The sequence below is a fragment of the Podarcis erhardii genome (genome assembly GCF_964252035.2).
Source record: "Podarcis erhardii genome assembly, chromosome: 7".
Lineage (NCBI taxonomy): Eukaryota > Metazoa > Chordata > Lepidosauria > Squamata > Lacertidae > Podarcis > Podarcis erhardii.
Genome location: NC_138511.1, coordinates 19,306,577 through 19,318,865, shown reverse-complemented (window position 1 = coordinate 19,318,865; position 12,289 = coordinate 19,306,577). Strand labels below are relative to the sequence as shown.

At 43.9% G+C, this 12,289-nt stretch overlaps 1 protein-coding gene across 19 annotated transcripts in view; it reads right to left on the bottom strand.

The window, feature by feature from the left end:
* Positions 1 to 12,289, bottom strand: part of RERE (arginine-glutamic acid dipeptide repeats) — a 344,648-nt gene that overhangs the window by 154,788 nt on the left and 177,571 nt on the right. For all 19 annotated transcript variants that reach the window (XM_081870748.1, XM_081870742.1, XM_081870743.1 and 16 more), the window contains 2 exons: positions 3,158 to 3,263; positions 2,049 to 2,145 (listed from right to left, as the gene is read on the bottom strand). In XM_081870748.1, the coding sequence (XP_081726874.1) occupies positions 2,049 to 2,145; positions 3,158 to 3,263 (203 nt within the window). The remainder of the gene's footprint in view (positions 1 to 2,048; positions 2,146 to 3,157; positions 3,264 to 12,289) is intronic.

The following is a 12,289-nucleotide window of genomic DNA, read 5'->3' as shown; positions in this document are numbered from 1 at the left end:
TCAGCAAAGTGGCTTTGAACAGGGAAAATGTCTCCAGATGGCTTTACTTAAAACACCATCTGAGCATTATCAGCAGGGAGATCATTCAGTTCACGTTTTGACAATATCCATGTGCTCTTCCTGCATGCCTGAAAATGAGATGCATGATGCCAACAGCATTTTCATTTGAATTCACCACAAGCATTGACTTATTCCCCAAAGATGAATGGTTAGGTCTTTACTCGTTAAGCCAACAAAGGGGGGAAAGGAGGAGAGACCAGGGCAGGGATGAAGGGAAAGACAGACCACACAAGGCATGGGTCAGCAGCATCAGAGTGGCTGTCTGGCTATCGTTGAAATCCCAAGGAACTTTCATCTTTATCTTTCTCTCTCTCTCTTGAAAAAAAGTGAGTTCTAAGTCCTCATGGCTCTTGGGGCAAATGACAAACCTTTTGCTACATCATGCTTTAATATGATCATCACCGCCAAACAAGTGAGTTTTCTAGACCCACAGTTCTATACAATACTTGCTTTGATTGGGAATTTCCAAGTATACTCCCAAGGACTACTTGCCCAGACAGACCATCTTTTTAAAAAATAAAAAAGTCTCAAACTTTTGGGGGGCTTACTCAGGCTGGATGGTTGGTTGCAGGAGGCTGATAGAGAAAAAGAATAGGCAAGATAAACGGCAGAAGTTCAGAAAGATGGCAGAAAGTGCAACCTTCACTTTTGCTATGGACAGGTATAAATTTGGCTCCGGCTTCTTCTCCACGTCAGGAGGTGTTCAAGTTTTAAAATCTCCTATGCGAGATCATTCCTCATAGAAAAGGAACAAAACTCTGGCCCTGCAATTCCTTCACGTTAGCTTCTTTCCAAGTTTACTCCACAAGACTCAATAATACAGATCAGGCCCACACATCTATCAATCTTGGGGCATGGGAGGCAATCAAATTCCAAATAAAAATACTGCAAATAAGGGAAGTGCACTTTTGGCACTGGCCAAGATATTGCCGTAGTTTTCCATGTAACTCTCAACAACTATGTCAGACGTGAGTATTCCCAACACAGATGATCAAGATGCATGTACGCATGTGGGAAAAAGGTTTGCAGGATCAGACACATAAAGTTGGCAAATATCCATAAAACTGACCTATGCACATGTCAGGTGCACAGCTAGCTTCTCTTAGTTTCCCTTCACACCTCAGTAGAATGCAGAAAAGCAAAGAGGAACCAGTGCTGTGGGCCTATCCAAATATAGCAATTTGTTTTTCAACACCATGCAACCCAAGCAGTACACAGTCAAAACAATCAAACAAAAAAAAAATCAAATAAAACCAAAGGACATAAGCAAGAACATGCAATGGGAGGAGAGAACAAAAATTAGAGGGCTAAATCTACTGAAATAAATGGATCAAGTTAATAGTGACTCAGATCTCACTCAGTAGCACCTTAGAGACCAACTAAGATTGTTATTGGTATGAGCTTTCGTGTGCATGCACACTTCTTCAGATACCTGGTACTTCAGGTATCTGAAGCAGTGTGCATGCACATGAAAACTCATACCAATAACAAACTTAGCTGGTCTCTAAGATGCTACTGAATGGAATTTTTTTATTTTGTTTCAACTACGGCAGACCAACACGGCTACCTATCTGTAACCAGATCTCACTGACTGCAATAGTAACCAAGTTGTGACTAACTTGACCCATTTATTTCACTGAGATCCTAGTTCCATTCACTTTGGATGCAATCTGAACCACACTTACCGGGGAGTAAGCTCAATTGAATTCAATAGGACTTACTTGTATAGGATTGCTCTGTTAGTCAGACTCCAATGCAAAATCTTTAAGTCACTGTCTAAACTACCATAGATAACAAAAATTATTAGATGTGGGCAAGGGGGGGGGGGAGGAGGAAGATTTCATCAGGAGACTAGCAATATCCGCAATGAAAACATTTTTTTAAAAAAATAGATGGAAAGAGATTCAGAACATTCTCCTGGTTAACATTCTTGGCCTTTCTAGAGCTTGTTACAAAGTCTTCTCTGCAATGGACTCTTGACAGCTTACCTGAGGGCAGCAGCATGATAGGTGTCAACATAGTCCGAAATGAAAAGCTCTCTGTTCTTGATCACTGGGTCGGTAATAACCAGCTCACGCCCAGAATCTGTGGAAAGAAAATCACACAAGTTCAACTGTGATGCCTCAAAAATATCGACATCAGCCACTCACTCCCAGGAGCAAAGGCAACCAAAGCAGAAGTTTAGAGACACAGAAAGATATTGAGATGTAAAGCACACATTTTGAGGGGGCGGGGGCGGGCATAGCTCAGAAGTCGAGAATCCCCCACCTGCAAACGAATCCCCCCCCAAAAAAAGAGGTTGATCACCCTTTTAGGCCCATAGGCACAACTGGATTTCTGAGCAAGTGCTATGGACACTGATGGTTACTCGCCTCCACCCACAAGACACCGGGGGGCGGGGCGGGGAAAACCACATGCATGCATATTTCACTCTTCCAAGGAATCTGGTGTGGAAATCGGATTCAACAGAATTAGTCTGAGCCTTGAAAAGCACATAGAGCTGAAAGAGGAAGTGGTGTCATTTTTCCAACTTCCGCCTTCATCTCCATTGACTTCTTAACGGAGAAGAAAATAGCCACCCTCACCTTCTGCTGACCAAGGTCAGAGAGAGAGAGAGAGAGAGAGAGAGAGAGAGAGAGAGAGAGAGAGACACACCTTAGAGATTTTGTGGAAACCAGAAGACAACCTCAAGGGTGCTATTGCACCATAGGGCACCACACTGGCAATTCCTTTTCTTCTGAAAGTATACATTTCTAGCCCTCATCTGGTGAGAAAGAGCATGAAGGGAATAGGGCAGCAGGGTAGAGGGAGATTTTGGAGTCAATAAGGACATCTGTCTCAATCCAAGGCCTCTCCTCTTGCCTGCCTCCTTATGTCTCAGACAATGGTCCGAAAGCACAGTGATTCTCCTAGATTGCTAAAGCTAAGTAGGCCTCAACATGATCACTGCCCATGTGGAAGACAGTCTGAGAAGCCCAATATAAGCTGGTCTGGGCTTTCCAAAGGAATGGCAGAATGCTGCTATAATGAACAGACAGACAGGAAAAAAACATCACTGGCAGCAAGGGATGCTAACCACGTCTGGAGCTCAGCTTACCATTTTCATTATGTCGGTCCTGAACTAAATGCTGGTACACAGAATCTGGAACTTCAGACTGGCGGTAGTACCATTTGACGTTCATGAGAAGGTGGTCCCGTTTGCTCTGAAAAGGAGCAACAAAGAACAAAGTTATGGGCAAGGGCTTTGGTTTAGCCAGCCAACACACTCCCTAAGCAGACGCACAAAGGAGCAGAAACAAGTTGCAAGGAAATGAGGTTGTCTTCCCCATCAGTACAGAGAAATCAGAAGTCAAAAGGTGCTAGAATTGATGCCTAAACAGCATCTCCCCACTTAAGGGGAAAGTGGCTTCTCAGACAATCAAGACTTGAGAAGACTACTCTCATAAGCAGGGAACCTTTGTACACACACCTGACATTACATTAGGGGCTTGTACCAAAAAAGCAGCAGCTTCCTAACCTTGCCTACACAGTTGGCACCTTCACTTAAGCTTCATTTGGTCCAGGAACTCTCGCCCCGGGAGATAACTTCCTTGTCATGCAAAGGAAGAATGTGAAAAACATTCCAAATTTAGATATTTCTGCATGAATGTTTTAAAAGCCAGCATCAAAATACCAAGTAACCATTTCACTTCAGACATTTTCTAGTTCTGTGCAAAGGTGCCTTGTTGCTATCACTGGCTTCAATTATCTTCTTGGAGAGTTTTACACTAAAGATTCTTCATTGGGTTAACACTGAGGACTACTCCCCACCTACAAAACCAAACCACACCAAACCAAATCAAATCAAATCAAATCAAGAGTGTCTTGGGGCATCCTGAGATTTAACAAATTAAATCACACCTTTCTATTGCTCTAGAATATGTAAAAGGAAACATAAAGCACCGTAGTGAAGTTAAGTAGGGTCTACGTGTAGAAACTGCCCAGTGTACAAAAGTAACATTCATTTTTGTGGCTCAAGCCTTAATCGGGGTTCCCAAACTGTTGTCCGCGGACAATGGTCTGCAACTTGCATTCAGGTAGTCTGATGCATTTCTCTGGATTTGTGGTTGAAGAGAGGTAATGGCAAATCCATCACTTTAAATATTCGTGTAGATTTTTGATTGTATTTTTATTGCTTCCTCTATTTCTCCTATTGTATTTTATTGTGTTTCAATTTAAATTTAGTAAAATGCAGCATATAAGAAATAAGAATCAAACAGCCTCTAACACAGCATGTTACAATTAGTATAACAGGTAGAAAGATAATTAAGTAGTTTGCCAAGACACTCAGCCAATTTTCAAGTGATCCTTTGGGGGGGGGCCGCTGATTTTGAGAACCAATGACTTAGATAAAACTCCATGTGCAATACCACAAAACATCCAGCCAGTGGCAGCATTGTGTCAAGTAAGACTCCTAGAGCGTGGCTGAAGCACATGTACCTGGTATCCTGTCCTTTAAAAGCAGTTCAAACCGCAAAAAAAGAAAAGGAAAAAAACATTTGCTGCAGAAGCTTGAGAAATAAATCAGCACTTCAAAGGTTTAAGCAAACATGAAGATAACTGCAGTCAAAGCAGAGCACTTGGGAGGGACTGTAGCTCAGTGGCAGAACACCTGCTCTGCAGGAAGAAGGCTTCAATCCCTCTGTTTAAAAGGATCTCAACTAGCCCTGCTGGGGAAAACCTTTGCCTGATAGGCTGCAGAGCCAGTGTCAATGAAAATAGGCTGGGAGTGGATGGACCAATAATCACATTAAGTGGGAGGGACTACAGATCAGTGCAGTGGTGGCTTGTGCGGGGTGCAAGACAGGGAGCCCAGTGATAGGTGGAGCCAGAGGCAAGGACAGGTGAGGGCAGCTAGTTCTACTTTTGTCTCCCACTCCCTGCTGGAGGAGGGAAACACCAGAGACTCCGGAGAAGGAAACAGGCAGCCTTGTAAGTAAGAAGACAGGCAGATGAGGGCTGGCTGGAAGCAGACTGAGGTTGGTGAGGCAGCACCCAATGGACCAGCCACAGCTGAATCAGCGGCTGGGCATGTGCTCTGTATGCCGAAAGTTCCCAAATTCAGGGTTGCCTCCAATCTTAGTCCAACTTGGGAATTGAAATAAATGGGCATGGCCAACCGAATGCAACCCTGTACAGTGGAACCTCAGTTTTCGAGCGTCTCAGAAGCTGAATGTTTCGGAAGCTAAACACCGAAAACCCAGAAGTAATTGCTTCCATTTTTGAACGTGCCTCAGAAGTCGAATGGCTTCCACTGCGTGGTTTTCTTTTTTCTCAATGGATTTTGCCAACCACCCAGTGCTCCTCGGTTTTCGAACATTTCGGAAGTCGAACGGTCTTCCGGACCAGATTATGTTTGAAAACTGAGGTTCCACTATATTCAGTTGCAAAACTGAGTCCCCCAGAATGCAACCCTCAGGCCATTCCTAGAGCCTCTGCACAGAGACTCATCTGCAGATCCCAAGGCGTAGGCAGCTGTATAGGAGACAAGTAGTTATTTGCAGATATTTGGTGCCCAAGCTGTTAAGCACTTTAAACTTAAGCACCCTGAACACAATCTACAACCAAGGGCAGCCGGCAATAGTATGACCTGGCAATTGCCAACTCATGGGTACTCCTGCCACCAAAGCCACTTGGGCCTCTAGTGATAACCAGTACAACATTTAAACTACATAACAGTGCCTTCAGGGGGAGTGCAACCCTGTCCAGAATAGGCTATTGCGCTACACTGGATCTTACAAGAGAGCCTAAAGTGAGACGGGCCACAGGACAATGGTAGAGCATCTGGCTTTGTATGCAGAAGGCCCTCAGAATCTCTGAGTACAGCTGGGGGAAGAGGACCCCATCTGAAATTCAGTGTAGACAATACTGAGCTAGATAGGTACAACACTGGTCAAAAAGACTTTCATGTTGCTGCCACAACACACACAGACTCAAGACCCACAAAGGCCCATGACACAAAAATTGTGTGTGCTCATTTATATGTATAGATCCAAAATTTAGGTCGCTGAAGAAACGAAGATGGCAGGTACCTGGGATACCATGTTCTGCAACATGCCCAGGAGTTATGTAAACCAGATATGAGGAACTTTTGGCCCTCCAGACATGGCTGAACAAAAATTCCTATGAGTTCTATCAAGCATAGCCCACGGCCAGGAATCATGCGAGTTGTAATTCAGCAACATCTGGAGAACCAAAGATTCCCTACACCCGCTGTAAACAAAGGAAAACATTAAAAGAGGTGGCTGGGCAGGTGATTCAGGGTCCAGCATGAAATACCTGGGACCCCACAACCACAAGTTATCCACTAGCAATATCCCTGGGTTGCAGTTTCAGTATTTGCGAATCTCTACCTACAATGTTTGTATGCAAACATCTGTGAACATGAATACAATAGATTTCAAAACACATGGGCCCTTGCTGGCAATTTTGGGGAAGATGAAAAAGGAAAAGTGCTGTTACCCCTCTCCAAGCAAAACCCCTGTTTGATGTAAGGCCCAGTTCTGACTGCTTGCCCACCTGCCTCCTCTCAGTGTGCCCATCTCATTTCCTTACATCATTACCTGAAACAAAAGAGAAGCTGGCAGCCGAATCAAGACAGGAACAGCTGGAGTTCAGGGATCTGGAATATGATTGGAACTACAGCCTGGGGAGAAGGGGAAGGAGAGTGCCCTTTTCTTTCAAGCACGTATAACCCACACAATATTCATTTTGGCTGTGCTTTTATCAAATCAGAAGCCAGAGTATTTGGCTTCCCTCTGAGCGCCTGCGGCAGAGCCGGCTGAATCTCTGTGTGCCCTGGACAATACCTACTGATGCTCATCTACCTGCAGGGCTTTATCCCACAGGCTCACTGCTTGCTCTCCTTCTGCTGGGGCTTTTTGTTCATTTGTAGCATCCCAGCCTCTGCATTTAGTGGGCCTGCAACTTGTGCTTCCGCTTTCCGTTTATCTCAGCTCATCCGTATCAAGATGGAAAGATGGGTGACAGAATGTACTGTTGCGGAAAGACACGAACAAACTGCAACCCCCAAAATCTACCACCATCTGCCATTTGAAGACACACACTTTAGCTATGGTGAGCTGAACTAGGACATTTTTAGGGTACCAAATACAGGGAAAGAACAAATGATTACCATAAACAGCTGCAATTTAAATGAGGAACACTGTCTTACTTAGCATCCTCTCTGCTTTCTGGAGATTACAGAAGGCATCACACTCACACATTTTCAAGCATCTTTTTGAAGCCATAAGGCCTAGGAAGGGACTTTTTCTTTTCAAAATGAAAGCCAGGATTTTCAGGAATCTGCATTCTGTATCCCTTAATAATATCCTGTGCCTTTTCTGCACTGCTGTTGAATCACAGCACTCGCGCTGCCTTAAATACTGCCTTGTCTCCCCTATTAACTTTTCTTCCTTACTGTGTATTATCAAGGGAAAACACTTCTCTGACAGCTTTAGAAAATGAATAATTTGATGTGATTTTTTAAAAAATAAACATTATTTAGAGGTCACTTTGGGGGACATATAGCCCATTATGGCTTCATCAGGGCTCCTCTCCTTGAAAAACCAACAGGGTAAGTGGAAGAGAGGGACCTCTCAAAGTTATAGGAAGTGCTGGACTGAGTTTGCCTGCCTGTGACAACCTGTGCAACAACAACAACAAGCAAAGTAGTTCCGTTTCCTCCAACATTTCATTCTGCAGGATGTTCGAACCCAGCCTCTCTGCAGAACAAGCACGGAGGGAAAGCGTTTGACCTAACAATCTACCATTTATAGCGGCTTCAAATTTATAGACCCCAAGCCTCAAAAAACAGAGGGGTCAGCGTTTGTTCCGCTGTGCTGACTCGCTGCCTTTGGCGCTTTACATCATCCTCCGTGCCAACATGGCAGGAGGTTGTGCTTTTGTGTTTTATTTTATTTTTTTACACCCACACTTAGAAAGGTAGCACATGAAAACCTCCTTTGCTGTTTACAACAGAAGCGCAAAATAACCAGTTACATTTAAATCCCCCGACAGATGATGCAACTGAAAAATGTGCTGACGCGCTAAATTTGCCACAATCTGCTCTCGGCTGATATCAGAGAAGCATTTCTCTTGCAAATCACAGCGCCCCTTTAAGGTATCATGTCCTGGTGATTGCTTCTTTTGTGTCCAATTAATTTAAAAGGCTTAACCATGGAAATCAGGCTGAGAATGTTGCTCTAGCACAGCAACAGTATCTCTCTCTCTCCGTTTGTAGAAACCAAATCTTACTAAAAATACCGGCGTCTTACACTATGTTATGTTTTACAATATTGCTATTTTCTCTTATCCTATAAGAGAATTGTTAATGTTGTGGCTTACTGGGCCTGCTTATAGGATTCTGTCTTTTTTTCTTTATTTATTTTTTGTATATTATAGTTTTCCCTGTTTTTGTTCCCCACTCAGGGATTGAAAATATTCAGTGAAGAGCAGGCTGTAAATACTGCAAATAAATAAATGAGGTGATGGACTCCAATCTCACTGCAAGGCAACTCTCCCCCTACTTCCCCCCACCACACACATCAACCAATATTTCCACTGGTTGCTGAAAAGGGGGACGATGGCTTAATTTCACCCCATTAATGCTGCTGTATGTAGAACCAGACTGCCATCTGTAGCTCTTTCTTACTCCAGCAAGTGGGCTTCCATGTGGCTATGGAAGTCAGAGAAGATGGCCACCAGCTTCCACACACAAAAGGTGTGAGGAACCTTTGGTCCTCCTGATATTGCTAATCCCATCACCCCCAGCAAGCATGACCAATAGTCCGGGGTGATGGGAACTGTAGTTCAGCAACAATGAGAGAGTCAAAGTCCAAACTTGCTGCATTGTACAGCTCCCCCCAGCACAGGAACAAAGGAAGCTGCATTAATACTTGCTTTGACTTCTGTACTATTTGGACTGGCTGGCTGGTGGTTTTCAGGGATCTTGGGCTTAGGGTCCTTCTGATCGTCAGGTGCTTGAGCCTTTGAACTGGAGGTGCTATGGGTTGAAGTGGGACCTTTTACATGCAAAGGAAGGGGCTGAAACACTGAGATATGGACCTGGCCACAACCAATGGGCCTTAGCTCCTGTTGGGAGACTGAATCACACTTCTTTTTTTTAAAAAAATGGCATCTGGAGCAAAGCCTTGATGACTTACCTTAAAGCCAGAGGGGTGGGGTGGGGTGCCCCGATGGGAGCAGGTGTAGCAATCATCCCTCCCCCAGATTCCTGCTAGAAAGCATGGACTCTTACTGCACCCCAGAACTCTAAATTTCCCTGCGCATGTCAGTGTGACATGCTCTGTACAGCACCTCCAACAGAACAACTCTCAAAGGCAGCCAAGCTACCTCTTTCGGCTCCTGTCCTCTTAACCTAAACCAACACAAAGACTGCAACCTTTAAACCTGTTAGTGTTATCTAATGACTGTTCCATCTACAAGAGCTTTTCTAATAGAAACAGGCCACGATGGCTTATCTCTGTGCACAAGCCAGCCCTCAAAGAACCGCCAGCTTGATTGAGCGCAGTAATGGAAGGCAGGAAATGAGAAGGCTTGGTTAAGCCGCAGATAATCGATCAGTGTATTCAGCGGAGTGTGAGCTGAGCCAGGGAATAAGCAGCTCGGGGTATCCAATACTGTGCCTTCCAGTACAGAAAAGTCCCATTTCTGTGATCTATGCAGGAGAAAGAATAATTTATTGACACAACAATATAGGATTCCCCCCTCCTCACCCCCTGCAACATACATATGCCAAAAATGTCTTGCTTTTCACATTTGTTATTCTTTACAGTGCAGAAAGAAAAATCTTTCACGCCTCCCATCCTCTGCAAGCTGAATGACAAAGCTGGGTAGTGGCTTGTGTTGTTCCGAACAACTCGTGAACCTGGAAATTAATTCACAGCCCCGTTTGTCAATTCTTTCAAATGTAAGGAAAGTGTTCTCTTTGCCTTCCAAAGTCCAGTATTTTTGCACTGTGTATGTGGAGTGTCCCATTTTTTTATGTGTGCAACTGTGATTCTCCTGTCAACAGCTGGAATAAAGCAGGTGAAATCTCAGAATCAATCTTAAGCTTTTAAGCTATTGCCAATTTATACATGCTGGCAAAGTAAACAATCTGGAGACCCAGGGTGGGGGTGGGGAGGCGCTCAACTTGTTAGAATTTGAAGGAAAAGCAACTCCCCACTGGAGAAGACAGAAAGGCAAGGCTCAGCTTAGAATCATAGAATCATAGAGTTGGAAGAGACCACAAGGGCCATCAAGTCCAACCCCCTGCCAAGCAGGAAACACCATAAGAGCTTAGAGGGGGAGAAAGATTTTCTCCCATTTTTATTTTTACAATAGGGGTGGGGAAGCAACCTGTATCTTCCTGAATATCTCCGGTTTTTCCTCCAGGTCTTGACATTTCTACTCAGGAATGGGTCAAGGATAACCTTGGCTGTCGCAAGGAACCCAGATGAGAAGAAGCTATATGCTGTGACAGTAAAGAAGGAGCCAGATCAAAATGAGACCTCTAGGTGCTGCTCCTTTCGAAAGATGCTCATCAAGAAGACATCCTATGCCCAAAAACCTAGTGTTGGAAGAAGTAGTTTTGTTTATTTTACATTTTGTGCGGGTTAAAAAAAAAGAAAAAGTTTTACACACAAAGCATTAGAAAGAGGCATCAATGTAAGATAGTGGTAGCTGGCACCTATTGGGACTGGTGGGTTGGAAAACAGGGAGGCCAACAGTAGGTGGCGCCAGAGCCAATGACTGGCAAAACCGACTCATTCCATTTTGACACCATCCCACTCCTTGTTTATTTCCTCAGAAGCAACACAAAAGAATTAAGAGGAGGAAGCTGATAGCCAGAGCTACCCATTGATTAGACTAAAGTACCGTCTTTTTTGCTCTATAAGACTCACTTTTTCCCTCCTAAAAAGTAAGGGGAAATGTGTGTGCGTCTTATGGAGCGAATGCAGGCTGCGCAACTATCACAGAAGCCAGAACAGCAAGAGGGATTGCTGTTTTCACTGCGCAGCGATCCCTCTTGCTGTTCTGGCTTCTGAGATTCAGAATTTTTTTTTCCTGTTTTCCTCTTCCAAAAACTAGGTGCGTCTTGTGGTCTGGTGCGTCTTATAGAGCAAAAAATACGGTGATTGTCAGGCAGGTGGGGGGGGGCAAGCTAAGGGCAGAATGAGGCTGGTAGGGCAGTGTCTCATTTGCTCTAATGAGCCAGCCTCCACTGAACAAGAGTCCCCGTCCTAAGGTAAAAATTCAGAGCCACTACCAAATCCATTTATAGATGGCTGTAAAAATTTACTGTTTAAGAGACTACTAATCCTTTTCATGTCTGCAGCTAGAAATCTATTAGGATAATATTGGAAAACAGCCACTAAATTAACTCTGGAGGCCTAGTGGGGTAGACTGTAGAAGATTGCTTTTTTGGAAAAAACAAACAAAGAATCTTAGAGCACTATTTCAAAATGATTTTGAAATAATATGTTTATTCAATACACAGAAAAGGATAAAAGTTATCTTCTCACCACCAGCTATCCCCGGCTCACTCTGGGACAATCTGGTAAGACAGAGAGTAAAGACACTAAACGGGTACAGTCAACTCTAAACTATTATCCAAGCCTGCCAGATATTTGACTATCTGTAACTAGATATTTGACTGTGCATGGAAGGATTTGGGGGGATGGGGTATAGAGGGTCTGTTTTCAGAAACAGAAATGTTTTTAGAAATGAATTCAGAGCCACACAATGTTGCATGCAACAAAGCTCAGACCTGCAAAGGCAGAAGGCGCGATGCCAAAAGCAAACAGAAGCAGTCTTCCAGTTTGCTTAAAACAAGAGCAATTTATTTCCCTATATGTTCCTTTTCGGCTTCGCTGAACTGAAAATTCAGAACACCTCTGTGCTCAGAGAAATGGGGTGGGGATATATACTTCTTTCTAAAGTGCACTGTTATTTTTATATTGCAAAGAAAGTATTTTACCTTCATCATGGGAAAGCGTGTGTGTGTGTGTGTGTGTGTGCGCGCGCGCGCGCTCCCAGAAAAAAAAAATAAACACTATCATAAACCATTTCACAAAAGGTCACAGGCCACTGCTTACTATCTCTCAATTAATCCCACTGAGGCATCTTTCCGCTCTGTTTCTTTCTTTATGTTCTTTGAATTTCGCTCTGTAACACCTGATGTGAG